This window comes from Ictalurus punctatus, chromosome 26 (genome assembly GCF_001660625.3).
Source record: "Ictalurus punctatus breed USDA103 chromosome 26, Coco_2.0, whole genome shotgun sequence".
In the NCBI taxonomy this organism is placed as follows: Eukaryota; Metazoa; Chordata; class Actinopteri; order Siluriformes; family Ictaluridae; genus Ictalurus; species Ictalurus punctatus.
In genome coordinates, this window is record NC_030441.2 from 12,790,581 (window position 1) to 12,815,322 (window position 24,742).

General features: G+C 38.3%; 1 protein-coding gene across 9 annotated transcripts in view; it reads right to left on the reverse strand.

The window, feature by feature from the left end:
- Nucleotides 1-24,237, reverse strand: part of mcf2la (mcf.2 cell line derived transforming sequence-like a) — an 80,358-nt gene extending 56,121 nt beyond the window's left edge. Inside the window, exon 1 of one of the 9 annotated variants that reach the window (XM_053676362.1) lies at nucleotides 23,789-24,235. In XM_053676362.1, the coding sequence (XP_053532337.1) occupies nucleotides 23,789-23,942 (154 nt within the window). In that variant the 5' untranslated portion in view covers nucleotides 23,943-24,235. Of the gene's footprint in view, nucleotides 1-2,824; nucleotides 3,210-9,099; nucleotides 9,304-13,854; nucleotides 14,004-18,052; nucleotides 18,300-23,788 lie in introns of those variants that run through there. The other 8 variants (XM_017458075.3, XM_017458080.3, XM_017458085.3 and 5 more) reach the window with 8 other exon arrangements.
- Between the last annotated feature and the right edge of the window lie 505 nt (nucleotides 24,238-24,742).

Sequence of the window (24,742 nt, forward strand, 5' to 3'; positions counted from 1 at the left end):
ATTTGGCAACGAGAATCTCAAGGACAATGCCATTTCTGTATTTGGAGTGCGCCATTTCATCCAGTCTGCCATTTCATCTTTTAACGAAATTTTGTTATAATTGTGTAAATCACAATTTATTTAAAAAAAAAAAAGATCATATTTTTATTATTGAGTTTGACTGGTCATTTGAATTAAATGAGTTTAATCCCAAAATGTCAACTCAAAAACAATGGCAGCTTGAATCTAATAATAATTTAAATTTGAAAAAAATGTGTTTGGGGAAAGTTCAAGAATGGAAAAAAAGCTGAATGTCTCTAATAAATGGACAAAATATTATTATACACACTCAAATAATGCACTATATTTCACTAGTTTGATTATGTTCACATAAACTACCGAACAAACAGAACATCCCCAAATTAATCAGAAAATCCCAACATTATCTAATCCAACATCTATCCCGGAGCTCAAATCAGCTTGCCACCTTGTCCATGTACTAAACATCTAAATAATTTATATTGAATATATGAATACATTTGAAAGCAGGAATGTGTCTGTGTGTGGCAGGCTGAATATGAAACAACATCACGCTCCAGCAGTGCCTCGCTTTGTTGGCTACACTGTGGCTGGCATTTGCTGAATGCCAATTAGTTTGGTCACAATGACGTGAAGACGGCATGCTGTTGTTTCTTTCACCCATCACATGCATCCAATCCTTGAATAAGAGAGATACAAGTAGTCTGATAAAGAAGCAAACAAATAAATAAACCCTAATAACAGGTTCTGTTTGATTTGAAGTCATTATTTGCTTGTATTTTTCTCATTTGTAAGTCGCTTTGGATAAAAGCGTCTGCTAAGTGAATAAATGTAAATGTAAATAAATGTAAATGATCCCAACAGCATAACGAGCAGGGATATGCTTGTTGATTAAAAGCTGTAAGAACAGTGTTGCCAAGCAACTGGGAAATATGGATGCTGATCATGAGCTAGCTAATGAGTGAGGCTACTGATTTGGCTAGCTAGTCTTATCATGGATCATAGAAAAGCACAATGAGAGTGGAAACGAGACAAAACAATAAGAAATGTCAACATTTTCCTCAGATGTGCTGGGAACTTCCTAAGAAAAAAAACAAACAAACAAACAAAAAAGACTCCACATTACTTAAATGACTAATTACGCGTAACATGGACCACAAACTGAAATTCCACAAGTTTGACCATTGAGAAATAATTCATCATAAATCCCACTATGAAATTCTTAATGAAATTTCAACACAATCTAATCTGAATGGGATTTTATAGCATAATTCACAGGGTGACCTCAATCCTCTGTACTGATCCAAGTTTAGTTCAGTACTATTAAACTCTGGAAGACCTACAGACTACTAAGCACATCCACTGCTGAGCTAAATCATGCAAATTCCATCTGATGGCCCGCTGTTTGCCAGAACCGAGTCGTTCTGCAACCATGGTGACCTCATGCAGCTTGGGCAGAGCCAAGTCCATAGCCATGGCAACGTCTGAGAAGACTGACAGCTTGTCTCTGAAGCGCAAGCCTCATCGGCCCGATGATGCCAACACAAAGTGGCTGTCGGAATTTAAACCCGAATTCGATGCCAGCGCTGGACTGAACGCATGGTCAGAGGAGAAAGAGGAGCTAACGCATGCTAATAACATCAACTGACCTAACTGGGGAGAGAGAGAGAGAGAGAGCGCGCGAGAGAGAGGGCTGATGTTTACCTTCAAATTTACTCTTTGCTCCAACAACTAGAGTGTGTAAACAAAACTTTGGAAAGCTGTACAGCGTGATAAAAGGCGAGGACGACGGCAAGGCTAATGCGACCTCCAAACTACGATAACAATTTCACAAAAAAGTTAAAAATATTCTAAAGTAAACAGAAATCATTTATTGTACAACAAAAGTGTAAATGAACAATTCTTATAGTACACATTTCATAAATAATTATTAATATTCTGGACTGAAAACTGAGTATACTGGGATAATTCACACTGACCAAAGAAACACACAAACTCCAATATAATAAATATTATGAACAGGTTATGATATGAACCCCCCCCCTCCCTCTCTCACACACACAAACATACACACGCACACACACACAAACCTATGATGACACAAACCCTTAACCTTTAAAAGGCACAAGATGTTCTTTCACTTGTTTGATTATGACAGACTACAACCCAACTGTATCATAAAGTCATTTTAAAAAACTGAACTACAAGGGGAAAAAAAAAAAAAAGAAGTTATTTAAACGTCACAAAATTGGATAAAACAAGAGACTGCTCCTAAATCTATAATACTGAAGACAACGTAGAACATCTCGAATAAATATTGATTCCATTTATAATAAAACATTTTAAAACTGGAATGTCAAGAAGTTATGAGCTCCTGAATTCACACTAATGCACTAACCTTTCAACCTTTAACCGGACACCATTCAATCTGACTGTTAGCTCACCATGACAACAGTAAATACCTACATCTTAGCAAAGAGTGCATGTACTGACCAGTAACATCCAGTCAATCCCAATTCCGTACATACAAAACACAATTCAAGGCCATAATAATGGTCATAATTCAACACACACACACACACACACACACACACACACACACACACACACAAACACACACACACCTTTAACCATTAATGATAAATGAGACCTTTCCACTGTCCATTAGCTTTATGCCTACAGTCTAACTAACAGATCGTAATAATACATTAGTATACAGTTATAGATAGCTATTTCAACCTTTTAGCAATATGCATACAGCATTTACTTATTAAAAAGGAACTGTGTGGCAGTCCTCGTCTCCTACCTGTGGTCAATTTGAGCTGGAGCCACAGGCGTGTGATGTCCTGGCAGAGCAGGGACACTCGGTTAAGCGCCATCCTGCCTGCACTGCACACTCCGTGGCTCACTCCTTACTCAGGTGGCCCTCTGTGTGGAACTCTGGTCGGCCGGCATACACAACACCATACCAGTGACGACAGACGATCCGTCTGTGCACTTCACCAAACCCCATGTCTCAGTCACACGTGCCTGGACCGAATACCATGCCGGCTTCAGGTTACAGCACCCGCCCCACACACACACACACACACACACAGGTAGAAGAAGAACGCCTGAAAGAGGCTGTGAAAGCAGCCACAGTGTGTATCTGTGCTAAGCTCTTAATGAATATTAACCTTCTCTCTCCCTCTCACACACACAGTAATTGGCACATGGAAAGAATTCAAAAAGGGAAGGAGGGACCAAGAGAGCAAGAGAGAAGAGGCGGGGCAAGAGGGCAAATCCTGCTGCATGTCACTTCCCTCCTTCCAGCTGGGTTAAGAAGAAGAAGAAGAAGAAGAAGAAGAAGAAGAAGAAGAAGCCAATAAACACAGTGGGGGTTTGAAAGGGGGCAGGACAAAGACGCCCTCTACAGGATAGAGGCACTGCTGTCACAGAGCACCACAGATGGATGGACTGATGGACAAAGTGTCTACTATGATGCCATTTCTAAATGTTGGAATACTCAGTGATATCGTCGTTCCCTCGTGTAACATTTAACAGTCACGTTTGACGATACATTTAGGTTGCTCTAAACATAACTCAGACTAGACTAAACGTAGGTATTTCTATTACATCCTTTACTGCTATTCTGACAGGGAGATTTCAATCACTCATTTCTTTCATTTTAACCTCACAAATATATATTTTTTCCCCTTCAGTTTGTTGTTTTCCCATTTTTTACCACAGATAAATAAATTTGAACAAAAATATCAAGCGAACATGCTATTTAGGTGTAATGACAGCTTATTTTACTACAAATTTTATTCAAAGCTTGATTTAGAACAATGCATAGTATGTATTAGCTATTCCAGTGATAAGCCCCAAGTAGTTTCCAGCCACATATTTTTATGTGAATTTCAGGATAGTGCATGAATTTTTACTTTTTTTTTTTTTTTAAACTGCTGGATGGAAACACCACATGCAACCCCCCCCCCCCCCAACAAATCAACAAAAAACCAAAACAAATCTCCAAAATGCACATAACCCTCCCACCCCCCCCCCCCCCAAAAAAAAAACCCATAAGCACTCAATTGATGTGCATAAATTACAACGAAAACACATTTACAGAATAAACTCCTTGATGCGCATCAAAAAATAAGTCATGTGACTTTGCCTCAACAAATCATGTGATTGAAAGTAAAAATGTCAAAATATGCCATACTAAAATTTTAAATGTTTAATTTTAAAAATTTAAATGTAATTCGGAAACATAGCTACTGTAACACCATGCAGCTGGCCAAATGCATTATCTAATTTAATGACAATTTGCTAGCTAGCTATTTATGTTCAGCTACTCCACTGACCACACCCCTGACTATTATATCTACTTTTAGGTCATCATTAGCCATCTATTTATAAAGGCAAATTCACCACGACATTAATGACGGAATGCTGCCATGACTATATGGGAATTTTCACTTTAGCAACTTCGATGTAAAAACCCCTAACCAATGGAAAAAAAACCCAAATCATATATTAATGACATAAGAGTAAAACGTAGGTGTTTTTACACAACCTGGATCTTTTTAGAATGAACCAGATGTTCAAGTGCTTCAATAGTTCATATGTACGATTTTACAGGTTTCTATTTATAGGAAAACAACTGAAAATTTGAATGATGCCAACAGGGAGTGTATCATCAGCCAATGAGCACAGATTGGGGGTTAACAGGGGGAGGCATGTGGGCACACAGAGAACTGCAGGGGACCATTCAGTTGCCTCAAACACACACAATCATAAAGAGAGGCTTTTTAAACAGAGGGATCCTTATAGCTGCAGAGGAAACCCCAAGTGCTCCCCACAACCACCGTGAATGGCCATGCAGCAACGTATTCATAAAGCCTGGGAAACACACACACACACACACACACACACACACACACACACACACAGGACCACCCGTTTGTGGCTGGAGGCTGGTTAGTCAGACATTGCTATAATGAATCGAAATGCTAATACTAGAAATACTAATCCTCTCCCATAAACACTCACCATCATCTTGCAGGCACGACTTTTCTGCTGTGGCTATTCTTATGACGAGTGCTTTTACTTTCAAGCACAAATCTAAAAATAGTTTTAGACAGACCTTTTATTTAACTGTGTTCGAGGTAATATCATTAACCAGGGTTGACCGGTTTCATAAAACTCTATAAATGCTCTATAAATAAAGATGGACTCAAAAAAGATCTTTGTGGCCACAGAGTTTTTTATTTTATTTTAAACAAGCCCAATCTGGCAACCCTTTGATTAACAACAATTTATTTTATAAATAAATAAATGAATGAATGAATGAATAAATGACAGAATGGGGATAGAGTGATTCCTTACAGCCATTTTTAGTGCTTCACATTTTTTACCACTAAGTGCAATAATAGCTTTATGGAGCAGTGAGCACGCTGCTCCACGACTACACAACATTTAGAAAGATGGGAAATCAGACTGGATGGAACATCAGATTATATCTGTCGATTAGCAGAATTTATAAAAATAAATAAATAAATAAAAGTTTAAAAAGCTGGTCGCTTAGAAGAGGAAATTAGTATTTGTACGTGATTTCAAACTGTAACTGATGACTTTGTAAAGATTAATATTTGTGGAGCGGCTGATATCCATGGCTGTATAATTCTATATAATACTACATTCATGGAATCTATTTTCCTTCCCTGCTTTTCTATATTGTATTTATGGGTTTTCTCTATTTTGTTTTATGCTTATAATATTTTATTGTGTAATGTGACCTTGGGTTTGAGAAATGTGCTAAATAAATAAATAAATAAAAAATATTATAAAATCATAAGTAATGAATAAAACGATGCACAATGTTGTCATAGGACAAGAATAAATAACCGAGTGGTATGATGTGGTCCAAATGCAAATACGATTATTGATTATTTTCCAATAACAGGACACCCTGAAGTGTTTTATTCCTCTTATACCACATTTGATTTGCCAAATTTTTGTTCATTAAAATAACAAATATGTTGCATTTTTATCAGGTTATAGCAGCATTTCTACAGTGTCCACAGATGAAAGGGAGAAGCTTGGAGAAGGTGAAGCACCTGCTAGATTATTGCTGTCTTCGAGAAAGATTAATGCGAGTGTAACTTCAACACATCGATATTCCTGACCATGAGCTGAAAGGTCACATACGGCAGTAATCCCAGTAACACGAGCCACTGGTCAGAATTAAAAACAGAAAGAAAAGTCCCCTGCACCAAGTTCTCCACCCTCAGATCTACTCTTACACCATACCCAAACTACCCCATAGCACTACACACACACACACACACACACACACACACACACACACGCTGTCTCGGTCACACGACACCAAGCACGAGTAAAGAGGAGCTAAAAGAAGTCACACACAATGGTGCCTCCTCTCCTGTATCAATAAACTTATCCATGTGTGGGTCAGTTCCTCCAGGGCACTGTATAGATGACATCCGAGCTGCGTGTTATCGGTGGGAAACGATGCTTTCGGGAAAGCAGAGAATGGTGAGAGTATTAAAGGGGAAGCCCACCAGTTCATCCGATATGGTCAGTAATGCCTGTAAGGTGTGTGTTTCAGTGGAACTGAAATATGTTAATGATTGAATCTTCATCCAAACCCTGACTAGTTTACATTCAAATCTAAACCAGTTAATCAATTATTGAAAGATTCCCGGTGTAAATATTTGATATCTCTCTCACACACATTATATTATATTACATTACATATGCATCTAGATATATAGAAATATAGATATAGGTGTGTGTAGTTTAGGTGTATGTGTTGGCTGAAACAAAAAAAGGTGGACTAACTGGGAAAGCATGTTTGGATTGGCAACCACTTCACTTTCTCCTTAATTTACAAAGCGATGTTTGATGATCAGGTGACTCCATGAATACTCTTACACATGGGACTCTGATGTGTTGCTCAATTGCGAATAACCAAAAATAACCAAATTCCAACAGAACCCGATTTCAATTTGTTGAAATCAACATAACATCTAACATGCTGAGTAAATTCAAATGTTGTACAATGCTGATGGTTGAAAATCAGGAACGCTGACCGACGCACATTTTATGGAAGCCCCAAGAGGCCATGCACTATTATTTGGGGGTTTTTTTTCTTGTTTTCTCGTGATCACGACTTAATTTTCTTGTGATCTCCACATAACAAACGTTGTTTCATCACGATCTCGACATAACAAAAAGCTGTTTTCTCACAACACACTTTGTGAATGGGACTGGTGTTGCATGCACATTGGCGTCTTCGCCATCGCCATCATAAATTTAATAACTGCCCGCTGTAGAGATGGTGATTCATCTCGCTGTAGACCCGACAGCCTCGTTCTCAAGTGTCGGACACTAATGTGGAAGTTGTCAAACACTGACGGACATGGAAGCTGTTTCAGCTTGAGCGAGTCCCTGATCAAAGTAAAAACTAACTTGCTCGTCCATGATGTTGTGGGATTACGTGAAGCTTCTGCATGGCCTCTTAGGACTTCCGTAACATTTTCACCTTGAGCTTGAATTGCAAAGCCGTTTTCAAGACGGTGAAAATGAAGCATGTATGCCTTAACACACAATGGTTCAGTTTTTAAATATCTGTAACGCTCAACTTATTCCTCCAAGTCACATGAGGTAAATATATTACTAATACACTGGAAGGTTTAGAGGGCTGTAATAAAAACAATGCCCTCAACTGTAATAATGAATGAAAACTAAAAAGGATGCAATTGCAATGCATCAGGCTAGCTGGCTCTTGGTATTCCTCATGCATGATCATAATGCATTTCCTTAAAAAATTAAATAAATAAGTAAATAAAATTTTAAAAACAGTCAAGGGGACTTTTTCTTCACGCAAACCCGCTTGTTCAGGACCTTTCTTCAGAGGCAAAATGAAATGAAACTAAAGAGAAATTGATCACAACAGGAAGGAACGAATGCCAAACGACATAACTAAAGGATCTTTCTGTTTAGAAAATAAATAAATAAATAAATAAATAAATAAATAAATAAGTATGTATGTATGTATGTATGTATGTATGTATGTATGTATGTATGTATGTATGTATATATATATAAAAAAGTACAAACTTTTATACATGCTTCACACTTAAAGAAATTTATCAAGAATTCAAAAGAAATAATGTTTTGCAGTGTTAAGAATATAACGTTGAGTATAACCGATGACATCGGTGAATGATTAAAATAGTCAACTACATAACAGAAACAAAAATGAAGAGTTGAGTCAGACAAATTTTTGGCTAAAACTGTTCTTATGTCATTTCCTTTCCAACAGTGAAACAAGACCATAAAAAGTCATTCAAGTGGTGTACATGTACCAGTCCTACTACTAGCCCTATATCTGACAGGATGAATTAAACAGATTTAGAGTTTCATTTTACAATTCAATTTGAATAGTCATCAAAGCATCTTACAAAACCATGTTTTGCATAACAATTTGCAAAATAACTGCCCCATCAACTGCTCTTAGACTTCTATTATAAGCAAAGTTTCCAGTTCCAGTACAGAGGAAATGTGTCAAAATTGTTTGTAGTTAACTGCCTTAAGAGATTTGGTTGAAAAATGCTGCAGTATTGCTGTAAGCCTGTATTTATTAAATAAATAAATAAAAAAAATAAAGTGCAGAAGATTCGAGTTTGACAGCAGGCTTTGATAAACAGAAGCTCTACAACATCGGGAAGTTGTATTTACACAGGAAGAGCTCAAGTGGAAATTTACAGCACATCAAAACTCTAGCACTTAACACAGACCCACCACAAAAAGTCCCAATAAAGAAATATTTCACTAGGATTGGAATTAAACAGCACCAAAATAGATCGCAAGTCTCCAGGAGCTGCTTTGTTTAAGCCTTGGTTTTTTGTTTGTTTTTTTTTATTTGGAGAAAAAAAAAAAAAAAAAAAAAAAAAAAAAAGAGTCTTATATGAATTTAAGCATAAACAATATCCTACAAGTTCAACAGTATAAAAGCAAACTAAAGCAGTACGAGCTGCAGCAGTAAAACAGGGTGCAGTCATTGGTACTTACCATTCATAACTCAAAAACTGGTGTGAAAGATGATTAGCTGTTACACTTCCTGCTCCAGGTGAAAATAAGCCATTACTTCAAATATAAATAGTCTAATAGGAATCCTCTACAAAAATAGATAAAAAACAAAACAAAACAAAAATCCCATAAGTGAACACGGAGATAGTGACAGCGAAGGTGATTCCTGTGCAGGAAACCGAAGTGAGGAAAACTGTAAACAAAGGTGTTTCTTTATTTGAAAGACTAAGTCCTATGATTGCCTCAGGTCATTTTTTCAATTTTTATTTATTTATTTATTTATTTATTATTATTATTTTTTTTTTTACATATTTAGATTCCAGAAACGTTCGATACTTTTGACACTAATATACAACAAACAAAACAGATTTTTATATGGATATTATAACACAAAAACTGTGCAACAATGTTGCCGTGGGGCAACATTGTTATGGAGCCTCTATACACTACACTAGCTACAAAATTAGTGCGCGTTAGTTCAGCAAAATACAAAAAAACAAACAAACAAACAAACAAAAAAACACACGCAGGACTGTACACATCACATGACCATACACGCAAACTATCCAGAGTAGGAGCTGCATTAGAGTAATCCTTCTCTGTGCATTTGGCCACAGCAAAGCTGAGCCAATTTACTACTTTAATAAACAAATGATTGCCCGCTTTGTCAAATTTCTGTGGGATAAGGAGGAATAAAACAGTTCAGGCCACGCTGTTACAGGAAAATAATCAACTTCAGGGTTGTAAAGTTTCACACCTTCACTGATTATTTACCTAACCCCCTCCGAAAAATCGTGTTTTATTCATTACTTAACACCATAAGACACCAAAGAATCACATATAGAGGACAAACTACTGTTATTTTTTTGTGATTCTGCAAAAGAGGAAACGGTCGTCCATAATCTGCCTTTTCCTGCTCAAGAACTTGCCTTGCCCTGCTAAATCTCAGCTCAGTTCCCCAAATAACCCATTCTCTAGAAGTAGGGAAATGTCAAAATAAGCCATCTTATCTGACACATACAAGCGTCTGTGGTACCACGAGATCACGTACCTCACGCTGGGTTACAAAGGCACACTGGCATTTCCGAGAAATATAAAAAGTACAATGTTGAAAAAATTAAGGGGTTTCCATGACTAAACGTACGACTGGTTGGTTATTTAAAAGCAGACTGCTATCCTAACAGATCTTTATCAATCCTGCCATCAAGGATGACCAAAGTACTGTTAAGTACCAACAACAAACAAATTCCTACAATGAATGAACGCTAATTTGAGCTGGTTTGCATTGCAAATGTGGACATTACTTGTTCTTGCCAACTATTCACTGTTTTTCATGATCACTGTTGAGTGATTGTCTCCTCTTTTTTTTCCGGGGTTTCCGTGAACTGTGTGTTCAGGACCTTTCCTCTACTGCACAACAAAGTGAAACAAAAAATCTGGAGGCATATGACTGAAAGACTGCTGATGGGGCAATACTGAAGACACTGGCTAAAACATTTCTCATCTTTCATCATGCTGGGATGTTTCCACTCTAGCATGTAAAATACCCGATAAAATGACCCATGTGGAAGGCTTCAAAGGGTCCGTGTTGCCCATTACAGCAACATTGGTTGATATTGTAAGAACAATGTTAGCTAGTTAATTTGCTACCAACATAAGCAGGATAAAGTAGCTCCTAAAGTAGCATGGATTAAGAGCAGCGTCCCATCACAGCTCTGAAAGTATTAAGCTCCGACATGCCTTCATGTTGGTTTTTCCTCCATGTTGTTGTAGTCGCAAATCTCTCACATCAGGAAGCACCGTCAAATGGACCTTTACTAATATCGCAGTCCGTGCAGGATTTCGCAGTTTTCTTGTGATCATCGTGGCCAAAAATGCTCGATTTTCCTGTGGCTTTTTCAAAATCTGCGATGCAGTTTGCGTAGTGTTTTATATTTTGGGGGAAAAGTAACCAAATTGGTGAAATTGCAGTTGCATTAAATTGTTTTGCACGGTCTTTCACATTGATGTTTGTTGGTAAAGGAGACCTTTTAGCTGTACTCATGTTTGACACACGTGAATCGTAGAGGGCTTTGACTGAACGCATGTCGTGATGCCGTCATGACACATTTTGGCCCAAGTCTATAGAAATTTGAATATTGCTAGAGTGTGCATCCAAGTGCGCAAAAACTGGCCCTGCTTTACGAGTAGGAGGGACTCTCTTACTCTTTCTCCCCTGTCAATCAAAGCGATACTAGCCATTCACCGGCACTTGTGAGCTCATGTATGAGGAAGAGAGCAGATCATGCTTTCTTTCGAGTGTATTACGCTGCCCCGTGATGCAGCATGAGCAACAGTTTGAAAAGATGTGGGGGCTTGATGGAGCTTGGAGGAAGAATGTGTTAGCCTTCACCCTACTCGACTGGTAGCGCTCATGTGATCGGGGAACGCAGTCTGGACCTAAATGGTGGGGGGGGGTTAAAAGTTAAGTAGAACTACAACCAAGCTATACAGGTTTAGTTTTAGACTCCATTTGACTTAACAGACACCAAGAGCCATATTTATGTTCACTGCATTAAAAATGCACTCGGATTTACTAACAAACAACACCACTCATGAAACAGTCATGTGAATCCCACAGAATTCAGATTTACACGAAATGCTAAATGGGCCTTGGAATAAATAAGACGCCGTTTTATTTGCTGTAGCAAGCAAACTACAAAAGGCAAATAAACAGGAAGTGGACCTTCAGTTGAGTCTGGGGGGAAAACGGATACCTGGCCACCTGTGTGTCGACCTTTACTGCAGTCCCGGGAAAACCATGAGACACACCACAACAGGACACTGTCTAGCACAGACACAACAAGTAGTGCTAGAACAATAAAAAGCACTACAAATACAACTCTCCTGTAATATATATATATATATATATATATATAATTACATGTGTTTATTATAGTTTAAGAAAGAAAAGAAACAGTCAAACGCTACATGCTATGCAGCCTCTTCTTCTCATTTGTTTACTTCAAAGAGTGTCCAGATGCAGTCCGTCTCCCTCTCTTGTTCCCTCCACACATCCAGGATCGTTTATCTCTCAATCGCCACAAACTCTTCCTCTTGCGCCCCCCTCGAGCCTACTGCACTGCTGATTGCTATCATTAGCCATTATATCTTTTCTGAAGGCTACACCCACTTTATCACCCTGGTCTGGAATCTCTCATCGGTCTCCAAGTAAATGAAGTTAATTATTTATTCTATACTTCTGTACTTTATCTCCATTGTACTTCTATTTTTCACATCATCCTTTATTTTATCATTCATTACATTGCTGTTGATCACAGCATAACTTTTAAAGTCATTTACGTTTTACTTCAAGCTTGTATAAATAAAGCTCTTTTAAATTTCTGCAAAATGAAACTACATTTCCAAAGAACTGATGACTGAATCACTAAACGGTCCGTACACGAATTACTGTAATGCTAAGTAAACGAACTGCTAATGCAAACAGTGTTGATGTTTGCACAAGATCAGGATGTTTGATGAATATGATCCGATCTAAACGCAAACCATATCTATTGAAAGTTAGATGTAATACTTTTTAAACTTCAAACCACTTTTAAATCATTTTATATTGTCGTACTAAGTTTCCAAGAGCTTCAAAATAAGACCATGTAAAGAGCCCGAGTTTCAGAGTCGGCCTCAGTTTGATACACGCCCCTCCCTCATTTATGTGACCATGAATTACGAATTAAGTTACACAATGAAAATTGAGCAGTACATCAATATTTGTTGCCTACAGTCAGATTTTAAGGGCATAGACAAAAACTTTAACATCGAATTCTCAATAGAAACACAGCTAATATAATTGGTTAATAACTGATTTTTTTCAGTTATTGTGAAAGTGTGTAAGTATTGTGAACAAGTTCAATCCAAATGTTCCTGACATTTGTAGATACTGTTTTGTACATTTTTATATATATATATATATATATATATATATATATATATATATATATAAAAAACACATTAAAACATGTTATTGGCATTGGTCCAGCATTTCCCAACAGCACTGTGATTATGAAGGCATGGATTAAAAATTCTTAATGAATGCAAAACGCTTGATATCTGTGCGGTGAGAAATGTAACCAGTGGCTGAAAGAACTGAAAGTCAGAGCAAGGAAAGTCATGGCAAGAGCAAACAGCAGCTGCATGATAAGCGTCCAATAAAAAAAGACTGCTAACCAAATGCTGTATCATTTACAAGTCAAACAATAAGGCAGTAACGTTTATCAATTGGCTCTGGTTTGAGAATCCCTTGTAAAACTGTTTACCATGGAAACATAAATAAAAGCAGATCTAAATTATTTGTTTAATAACATTTTTAAAAATTAAACTGCAAACACATAAATTCAAAAAGAGAGACAGACACTATGTGGAGAAGGCAGAGTGTGTGTTTGAGATGGAGTCTTTCATGTGGCAGTGGATGAGAGATCAGAGTAAACCAATGATGAATGCTGTCACTACTGTATGTACACAAAAGGTGGGGTCGCAAAGCTGGCATGGACACATGAGAGCTATCAGAGAAGGGAGGGAGAGATTGACAGTAAGAGAGACTGAATGTGTGTGAGAGAGAGAAAGAGACTGACTGTGAGAGAGAGAGAGAGAGAGAGAGAGAACATAAGAATTTCCTGTTCATACTACACTGGTCCTTTAGAAGCTCCATAAAAATACAAATAAAAATAAAAATCTCAAGCCCACCTGATCCTGACTGCATCTCCATCCAAATGCTAGAATTATACAAAAGCTCAAAAGACGACTCCCCACCAACTCTCTATTGAAATCACGATTACAAATCTTTTAAACTGGCAGCTGAATCTGCGTGATCCTTTGGGACTGAACCCAAATCCTGAACTGAACCTTCTGCTTTATGAAAACATGCTCTAAAACAGATATAGAAAGGGGAACGACCAAACACGTCAGGATAAAACAGCATGATCTCAGACATCCAGCTCCACCCAGTACATCTGACCACAACACTTGAGTAACGCAACATGTGACAAAAATAGAGGATGGGAAATATGTTAGCAGCTGCCTGAGTGCTTCTTACAGAAGAACAAAAAAAATAAAATAATAATAATAATAATAATAATAATAATAATAGCAGATGCTACTAGTTATCAAATGCCAGCGCAAAAACCTACAAATTCAAGAGCATTTTTTATTACTATCTAGCCGTTATATCCTCTGAAACAGGTATACGCCCACTGACATCCACAAAACTCTTTACAGTGAATGGTGCACGAAACAAAAAACATCCGGTGAGCAGCAGTAAATCTCTATCAATTAGTTGGCACGTTTACTCATTACGTTACTTCTCTTCCGAAAACATGCTTCGCAGAGTAAATACTAAAGTTGTGTCCCAAATGAAGTACTACACACTTACACTATGCACTGTGTACTCTACTGTCTAGTGTATGAGTTTTAGAAAGGTACCATCGTCTCAAAAGGAACTCTTGCGGTTTTTTTACTAACTGGAAGTATAAGCCGCTTCCAAGTTGACGGTGCATGACATCATGCGCACGTAACGTGACGCCACTAGGTTTAGAAGATACCCAGAGTCACCGATAATGACTTTCTTTACTTTACTGTTTATATCGTTACCTTTTATAAAACAATACATAAATAATAATATAAACTTATAATATCAACTAATATATAAGTATTTATGCATTATTTTTATGGATGCACAAATAGCACTGAATGAAACTACAGTCCTGAATGAATAATATATATTCTGGTGTGCGTGTGTGTGTGTGTGTGTGTGTGTGTGTGTGTGTTGGGTTCTTTTCAGTCTTATATAATTGAACAAACAGTTGTGTAAAGTTTTAGTCTGAAGTTTATATTTCTAACACTCAGTTTATGGATTTTATTTTAAATAATAATAAATTAAATAAATAAATAAATAAATAAATAAATAAATAAAATTTTAAAAAAGGGTACTGAAAGTTTGCCCCCCATCCGATTAATCGAAAAAAAAAAAAATAATCGGCCAACTAATCGATTATGAAAAGAAACTCAAATAACTACTCTTTACAACCGTGGTGAGCAGAAAAGCATCTCCGAAACACACGTCACACGTTGAGGCAGATGGACTACGCCAGCAGAAGACCACATTACTTTCCAATCCTCTCAGCCAAGAACAAGAATCTGCAGAACAGTGTTACAAGCAACACTTGAATTGAGATTTTCTCTATTCTATGCAAATTCACTGGTGTGAAAAAGTGAGAAATTCAAACAACTGGCTCAACACTATGGCGCATGTGGTCTGTGGACGTTTCTTCGGTTCTCCACGTACAACTTCAGCTCATACCTGCAATTAATTACCATTTACTGTTTGATGCACAAAAACGGAAGAAAAACTTGGTTTCATCTTATCTGGTCTTACACGACTGCTCATTAAACGTATACAGAAATTGCGACAAGGAAAAATAAAAGCATAGAAGGAAGGAGCCGAGATCGTTGGCAGCTCTGGTGAGTGTACAATGGTGCTTGAAAGTTTGATAATTTTACTATACATCTGCATAAATAAGACCTAAAGCATCAGCAGACATCAAGTAGCCAACAAGACCCCAACTAAACAAATGAGACAAAAATAGCTAGTCTTTCACACTATTACATATCCTGCTCTTGGAGTGATCTTTCTTGGTCGACCAGGGGTAACGGTGCTCTTGAATTTCTTCCATTTTACACAAGCTCTCTGACTGTGGATTGGATTTAGTCCAAGCTCTTTAAAAGATGGTTTTATAAGCTTTTCCAGCCTGATGAGCATCCACCAGCATCGACTCTACAAAATCTCAGGAAGTGTACTAGAAGGATAAACACCATTCTTCCAAAACACATTCACTCAATTGGAGTTTGGATGGTAGTAGTGGAGACCGCGGTATAAAATATCGCTCCAATACCTCGTATAAAAGGTCCAACTGTGTTGAATTCTGAAGACTGAAGACCAGAGCATATTATTTACATCATTATCATCCTCGTCAAACCATTCAGTCATTCGTCATGCCCTGTGAATGGGGGGCGGAGTCATCCGGACATAGACCACGCACATGGCAGTATAAATATGCCATTGTAGAAAGAAAAAAAAACAAACAAACAAACAAAAAAAAAAAAAACATACATTGCTGGTCAGAACAACTTTATATTGATTTGCAGTGACTTCCTTCAAAGGGAACAAATCCACCCAAAGCACACCAGCAAAACAGAGCCACCAGTTTTTCCTTTAATTTGTCAAAACATTTATAGGTTACATAATAATATGGATGTTTTTTGGTAACTGGAGATTCATACAGTGCGCTGGTGCATGCTTCCTGTTCCCTCGTGACATGACGCATTAGTTTCACACCAAGAGATCATCAACAGCACAAATGACTGCACCTGCCTCCCTAGTCAGGATATTCAAGCCAAGACAGCCAATTACACTAATCCTTTAAACGTGGTTGCGGTTACTGTAATTTTGAGATGATTTATTCATCCCCATTTGAGTCTTGCGTTATGATTCTGTGTTGCTGTTTCTCAATATGGCTGATCCCATGGATGTTTGCTTTGCTCTCAGTGCCAAGTGTAAATACAGTGTAATTTTGGTTGTAGCCAGTCTTTTCTTAGTACATCCGAGAGAAACGTTGATATTTGACAACTTTCTCTAGTCTCCACAGCCATATTGCCTTTACATTGTTTGCCTCCTGGCTATGTGCTAGCTAGCTAAATCATTATTCTCAGTTATTAGCGATGAGTGACTTTAGCACTGATTTTGATTGTACAGTTTGATATGTGTGTAGAATTTGTTAAAACAATGTTAGATTCACATATTTAAAAATGTAAAATAGAAGCTTCCTCAGTATCTCTTTAAAAAAAAATGGATTCAGGTAGTGTTCTGTATGAGGCTTAATAGCTAATACAAATTATTAGCGTTTCCTTGAAACTATCAGCCACAGCATGTATACTGCATGCTAATCTAACTAGCTAGCTGATTAGGGTAAATGTTATTGATGACAAATCAAGGGTTTGGCAGAATTTCGTGATGTTCAATAAATTGCTGAGAGGATTTCAATGCAAAACAAGAAATCTTGTGACAAACACAAGGGGATTAATTTTTTGTGAATGCAGGAGAAATCTTGTTATTTGTGTATATTCTAGATCGTGACTTTTTTCTGTTGGAATTAAATGCCCTCATTTTTGAAAGATTCTCAGGAACATTTTAAGGGTTTCAAATGACATCCTATTGTGTCCCCGGTTCTAATGGTCATTGAGGACACGCTCCACCACCACAGGCAAATAATGACCCAGTGTATCTTTCTTCTAGCCATATCGATGGACAGCTTATAGTTAAGCCTTGTCCTTGCCTTCTTTGTGTATTTTAGGCCAGTGAAGGGAGGGGTTATGTAAAAGCCTCTGCCTGGAGAACTGTGCTAAACACATAACACATGCAGGAAATGCGAAGATGAGTAACTAAAATGACAGAACCTTCTGGTTAATGGTTGAATTATACACGATTATATATTTGACACTTAAAGAGAAGCGAGTAGATAATGGTCATGAAATTTGTTTGCCCTTCAGGTCCTTGTACGAGTCTCAGTTGACATGCAATGATCAAAACAACGACAGGGACAACAACGACAAGCAATGCAACAAGTTCATTAAAAGGAAGCAGTTTCACCTAAGAAGATATGACAGATTATACTATATTATATTATATTATATATTATATTATATATTATATTATATTATATTATATATTTTCCAGTCAGGCACGAGGAAAAACAAAAATAAACCAACCATCGGCAAGTGATTAACCCAACAGTACAACAACCTGCAACTGGTGCAACACCAGGACATCTCTCAAAAAAGATAGTGAAAAAGATTATCTACTAAGACAGAAGGTTCACAGAAGACTCACAGAGCAGCCAGTCACAGGAAACTGTAAACTTGTAGAAGCTCTCCACCTCCTCCAGAGGGATCTTCACATATCCTCCTCCTTCCACCATGGGCTTCAGGCAAACCTCACACCCGTCTTTCACCATCTCTCTCCCTCTCTCCCTCTCTCTCTCTCTCCCTCTCTCTCTCTCTCTCTCTCTCTCTCTCCTTCTCCTTCAACCTGTTCACCAGCAGCAGCTTTCTTTACCTCGGTCTCATTCACGACCTGTCTGTCTTTGTCTGCCTTTTCATTTCATGTTCCGCTTTCCCACTCCATCACTGACGCCCCCCCGCAATCTTCTTCCGCTCGCTCATTCACACATGAACACACCCACACATACAGCAAAAGGTGTGAGCGGTGAGGCTCTCGTCCTTGACTATATGGAGCACGTGTAAGACTGTGGCTTAACCAAACTAGTGCCATTTTCTATTCTTTTCTACATGTGGTGACATCAGTTGCTGACAAAACATTTTTTTTTGTATTTCGAATTATTTGAATGGCTCTGTGCTAAACCAAATGTAGATAATGTAGAAGATGTACTTTTAAACAGGATTCGGCGAGAGAGAGAGAGAGAGATGCACTGAATGAATGTTAATTTTGATTGATCTTTAGATTTTGCACACCAAACCAAAACAATTTGGTCATTAGTCTAGTTAATCTTGCCATTGTAGCCGTTTTCCCTTTGCTTCTGCTGTTCATTTTATAGAAGAAGAAAAAGTGTTAGTGTAGCACTGCCAACTTTATTAGGAACACCCATACAACTGCACATTCATGCAATTATCCAATCAGCCAATCATGTGGCAGCAGCGTAATGCATAAAATCGTGTAGACAGATCAAAAGCTTAAGTTAATATCCATATCAAACGTGAGAAGTCATGATCCACACTTAGGCATGATCCACACTTGCCTTTGTTTTAATACTCTAGTTGATCATTAATAGCCGCTTTGCATTAATAATAAACTACAGCTCAACCGAATGTTTGACTGTCCACAGTATGTGCAATATAATGCGCATCATCAAATAAAACGGTGACTCCAAACAGGATCATTATTATGGCATGTCATAAACCTCTCTACTGATACTGTACATTTCAGCGTGTGACAGATGCCATGAGGCATTGACAGCATTTAGTTATGGAACAATCTGGTGAAATAAAAATAGTTGCATCACCTAGCCACACCTTAGCAGCCACCTGATTTAGCACTGCAATGACTTAGCAACACCCTCGCAACCAGTTGGGATAGCATAGCAACCACTTTCTATATTGTTTAGCCGGTTCGGTCAATCCAACATCAAAGTTCATTCCCAAACTTTAGACTTCTAGATTTGTCTGCAATTCTACAGTGGTCATGTAAAAATAAATAAATACATAAATAAATAAATCAGAAGTGGGGGGAAAAACAAACAAACAAAAAAACCCTCTTTACTGGTTAAACATCGATGTTTTCTCAAGCTTTGATTTGATTTTCCCCCCTTCTTCTTCTGAATCAATAAGGACACAAAAGCAAAATATACAGCACCCAGAAGACATCTGAATCCATCACATGCAATGATTTGAAAGATCCAACACAGCAGAAAGCCACAGAAATACCGAGATGATAGCTTTAAGAAAAAAAGAAGAAAAAAAAAAAGAAAAAAAAATCATTTTGTTAGTGATTCAATGAATGTGTCTTGAAGACAAAGCACATGGGGACACAGGAGGAAGTCCGCAGTACCGCAGTGAGAAATCTGCAACCAATACATTTTACTGCAAGCTGTACAAAAACGGAAAGAAAAAAATAAAATAAATATCTGCAAGCACTGATTAACGGGGCCAAGCACCAAAGGCACAGCAAGCACAAGAACACGAAGAGGAGAAATAGAATGTACATGAATGAATGAAAGATTCATTCAGAAGCATTCATTCAGAAGCACAGCTGAGAATAAGACTGAACAGGAAATTAACAGAACAGAGTCATTTATTTGCATGCCAAGGAGTTGAAAAATTAGTGCAATGCTGAGCCACAAAAGAAAAGAACCAAAAAAGACAACATTACACAAACTGTTAACTTGCACCACACGGGAATCGAAACCAGGACTATTAGAATTGATGCTTGTCGTTTATAACAGCGCGCCACACAGAACACACGTTTGTTTTGATGCCGATGAGAGCTTCCAAAGTGAAAACACCCTTCTCTCTCTAGAACACTAGGTGGCGCTGCATTAAAATTTCTCAGACACCTAGAGAACATGCTATGAATGATACCTACCAAATGTTGTGCCAATATGTCAAATGTATTAAAAAAAAAAAAAAAAAAAAAAAAACAAAAAAAAAAAAAAAAGAGAGAGAGATTACAATATATGGCAAATTTCAAATTGGCATACAGGCGGTTCCGGAGACACCAAGATCATAATTCAAAAGTTATAAGCAATCTCATGACCTGAAGGTAGCGCTGTTCTCAAATTCAGCATGGACCCTAAAATCATGCTTCTGATAGAGTGTACCAAGTTTCATTACAATTGATCAAAGTGTGGCCGAGATACAGCCGCTGATCTAATTTTGGGTCAGCGTTGTCACATTTATGACAGCATAACTTTTGAACAAATATGAATATAAAAAATTCTATTCACTGAGTTGTGTGACTCTGTCCACTGATCAGATCAGCCTATTTTGGTAAGAATTGGACAAAATTTTGAAAGAGGAGTAGCAAAAAACCTGAATACTGTACATTTCAAAATGGTGACTACTGTAACAGGTAGAGTCTTAATGTAAGATATGGATTGTGATCAACGTGAGGAGGATAATCTGAGGAACTACATTTCTTTTCTCTATGACAAAGTGTTCAACAGTTATAACCATTTGAAAAAGTGAATTTTTCCAACTAGTGGTCATGCTACAGGGTTGTCCCAGAGACCCCATAATTGGTCCAGATACTATTCATGGTCATATCTAGGAGTGTGCCATATTTCATCATAAGACGAAAACCAACCGATACAATAGGGGCTACCTATTAAATAAATAAATAAAAAAGATAAATCAGTGAGTTGTTAATGCCAACAATGAATCATTATAGCACTGGATATTCTCATATTCATTCATTCATTCATTCATTCATTCTCTCTCTCTCTCTCTCTCTCTCTCTCTCTCTCTCTCTCTCTCTCACACACACACTTAACTCACTCAGACGCAGAAAGGACATCCTACTGCTCCTAGTCCTGTTCAGTTGCTCAAACAGGTCCCTTCAATCATCTGTGTGTGCTACAGAAGTTAGACCAATTACTGTTCTTTTCACAAGAAATGCATACTGTGATGACTACAGTACTTTTTGCTCTGTGTGTGTGTGTGTAAGAGCTCACAGGAAGGTGTCTCACAGACCCTAACCCATGCTCAACCTCAAACAAATTATTCTAACAGGAAACCATCTCTCTCTCTTTCTCTCTCGCACACACCTCAAACAAAAGCTGGTCAGCAGTTTCAGTCCATGTCCATCTCTTTCCCCTCAATGACTAACTCACTCCCCGTGAGGAAACAGTTATTTTATCAGGCTATCCCCTGCACACACACACACACACACACACACACACACACACACACACACACACACACAGTACTTACTCACGTGCTCCCTCGCTCGCTGTCTCTCTCTGCATATCTTCATGCTCCGTTATTCAAGCATTGTTCACTCATTAAGTCTCTATCCAGTAATCCCAAGTTTTCACATTCTCCATTCTCACGATAAGCATCATTAGTCAAGTACTTCTTCAAGCAAAGACATTATTATTTGGGTGTCATTACTTATGCCTTCTCATGGGAAAGTGGAAAAAAGGAAGGCGGGGAGAAAAACAATAAATAGATCACGTCTGACGATATCTTGATGCCGAAAGCAGTATCATGGTTATGCAACACCAAAACTGCTGACAGCACTTCATCCAGGTTAATGAACATCCTGCACAAGCACTTGAATATTCAGCAGAACATAAACTGAAGCAAATGTCAATCACAGACCCAGTGTCAACACATTCAGTCTCATAGAAAACAAAAAATCATAGTAAAAAAATGCGCATGAAGGAAACACGCACAGATTTATCATCAACAGTAAAAAGTAAGTGGCTTTGGCTGTTCACACTTTTTTTCCCTCCTAGAATAGTGTTCGCACCAAGCGTTTTGCATTTGTAGTCCTGTTTTTGACCCAATAAATAATCCACCTAAAATGGTGTCTGGGATTTACTTTAAGCAAAATTAAGGTCGATGTTTGATCTTACTTCACAACATGATATCTTACCAAATGAAGATATCTTAAGTAAAAGGTTCCATCAAAAGGTTTTCCATCCATTTTCTGTACCGCTTATCCTACACAGGGTCATGGGGGAGCCTGGAGTCTATCCCAGTGAACTCAGCAACCCATCGCACGGCATGCGTACACACACACACACACGCACACACGCACACAGTGAGGCGGCTGTGGCGCGGGTGGTAGAGCGGGTTGTCCACTAATCGTAGGGTCGGCGGTTCGATTCCCGGCCTGGGTGACTCCACATGTCGAAGTGTCCTTGGGCAAGACACTGAACCCCTGCTACAATTGGTGTGCGAGTGTGTGTGTGAATGGGTGAACGAGACACAGTGTAAAGCACTTTGGATAAAAGCGCTATATAAGTGTGCCATTTACACAATCAGCCTACAATGTAGGTCTTTGGATTGGGAGGACACTGGAGTACCTGAAGGAAAGCATCAAACCACACACACAGCAGAGGCAGGGAATCAAACCCCGGAGGCCCCTATATTATGAGATAAAAAAATACAAGAACATTAAGCCTATCTCTTATCATTTTAAGATAAGAGAACACACATTTCAAGCTTGTCTTATTCTAATTGGAAGCTAATTTAGTTTCTTCCTAGAAAGAAACGCTTGAAATTTGCCAACACACCATGAATTTCCAGCACTAATGAATGATCAAGAAATAGGCTTAATAATCTTATATCATTTGCCTACATCAAAGATATTTCGACTCATTTCCAGCTTGAAATGAATACTGAAATTTACATCTGGAACTTATGCAAAATTATCTGCCCACAGATTAAGATCAATTCAAGCTTGAAATTAGTCAAATATAAATATTACAAACTGTAACTTCCTTTATTCAAGATATATTTACTTTCCTTTTTGCAGTGCACTATCAAATGCAAAAAGTATTAGTTAAATATACGATAAACTAACTAAACATTTAAAGATTAGCTCAAACAATGAAGAGCTGTACATGGTTTTCAGTTTGCAGACATCGTGGTCTAACGGTGGTTCTGGAGGGATTTGTATAAACACGGAAGGAGTGTGTAAACGAGCCGCGCTACAGATTTGAACATTTGGGGCTTTTATAGCCCGTTTTGTGTTAAACAACAGACTAGATTCTATTCAACTATTCATCACTCAACTCATTTTATATTCCAAGAGCTGTATTTAGCACCAGTTAAACAGGAGTGAAATAAATCAGTGTATTAATGCACTTTTCTATACAGCATCAGGTGGTACTGTAAAAAATATATTCTAACTGGATGATTAAAAATAATAAAATAATAATAATAATAATAATAATAATAATAATGAGAGAAGAAGTTTCATTTCCCTGAAACCTCATTAGACCTATTGTGACATATTGTGCATCATTAACATGTTTGTGCCCAGTCACCCACTTCAGTCCATCCTTAATCCCTTCTCTCTCACCTCTCTCACACACACACTCACCGTTACACTCCATGAAGGAGCTCTTGCGTGTGTACGTGCTGTAGCTGGTCCCCTGAAGCAGTGTGAGTGTCAGACTATGCAGAAGCTGCGAGAGCCTCGTCACGATCCGCTGAGGAGCCTCCTGACTCTCGCGCAGCAGCTCCTGCAGAGACATCCGACCTCTAGAAGAAGCTCTTCAGCCCAAAGCCAAGCCACGTCGATGCAGCCTACACTGCTTCAAGCTACTTCCAGTATAACAGAATCTCTCTCGGCTTCTGCACCAAGAAACAGACTGGAATGAGGCATCTTCACACTCCGCTTTGTAGAGACATACTCCCAATTCTCACGGTCACTCTCGCACTCTTTCGCTCTCGCTCTCTCCGTGCTCGACAGAGAGGAGCGGACCTGACCTGAGGAGAGGAAGAAAGGGACGGCTGATTCGCCAGAACGTTTCAGCATAAATCCCCATCTGCTTGGATAATTATACAGCCAGGAGCAGCCGAGTAGGCAGCATTACACACAAACACACACACACACACGCTGACGTAGCGCTAATCTGACGCGTTTCTTGCGCGCCTCTTAGGGGACAAACAAACAAACTTTCTAAACAAGGGGCTGGAGAAGGGAGTGCGTACAGGACAAGAGTCAGATTCCTCTACTGTTAGAGTAGCAAATTACATCCTACTGGCACTTTTAGCTCTCATGGTTCTCTCACAATGCATTCACTAACTAAAAGACGTGGGTCAGATAATATTAAACATAGGAAGTAATTAAAGGGAAGACGAAAATCTCAGCACATCAGATCAGCACATGCAGGTGACCTCAAGGTCTATGCCAAAGAGAGAGAGAGAGAGAGAGAGAGAGAGAGAGAGAGAGAGAGAGAGAGAGAGAGAGAGATAAGCCAGCTTAAAGCAGAGTGCACCTGTAAAACCCTTTAGTCCACCCAACTCCCAACACCACAATATTAATGATGGT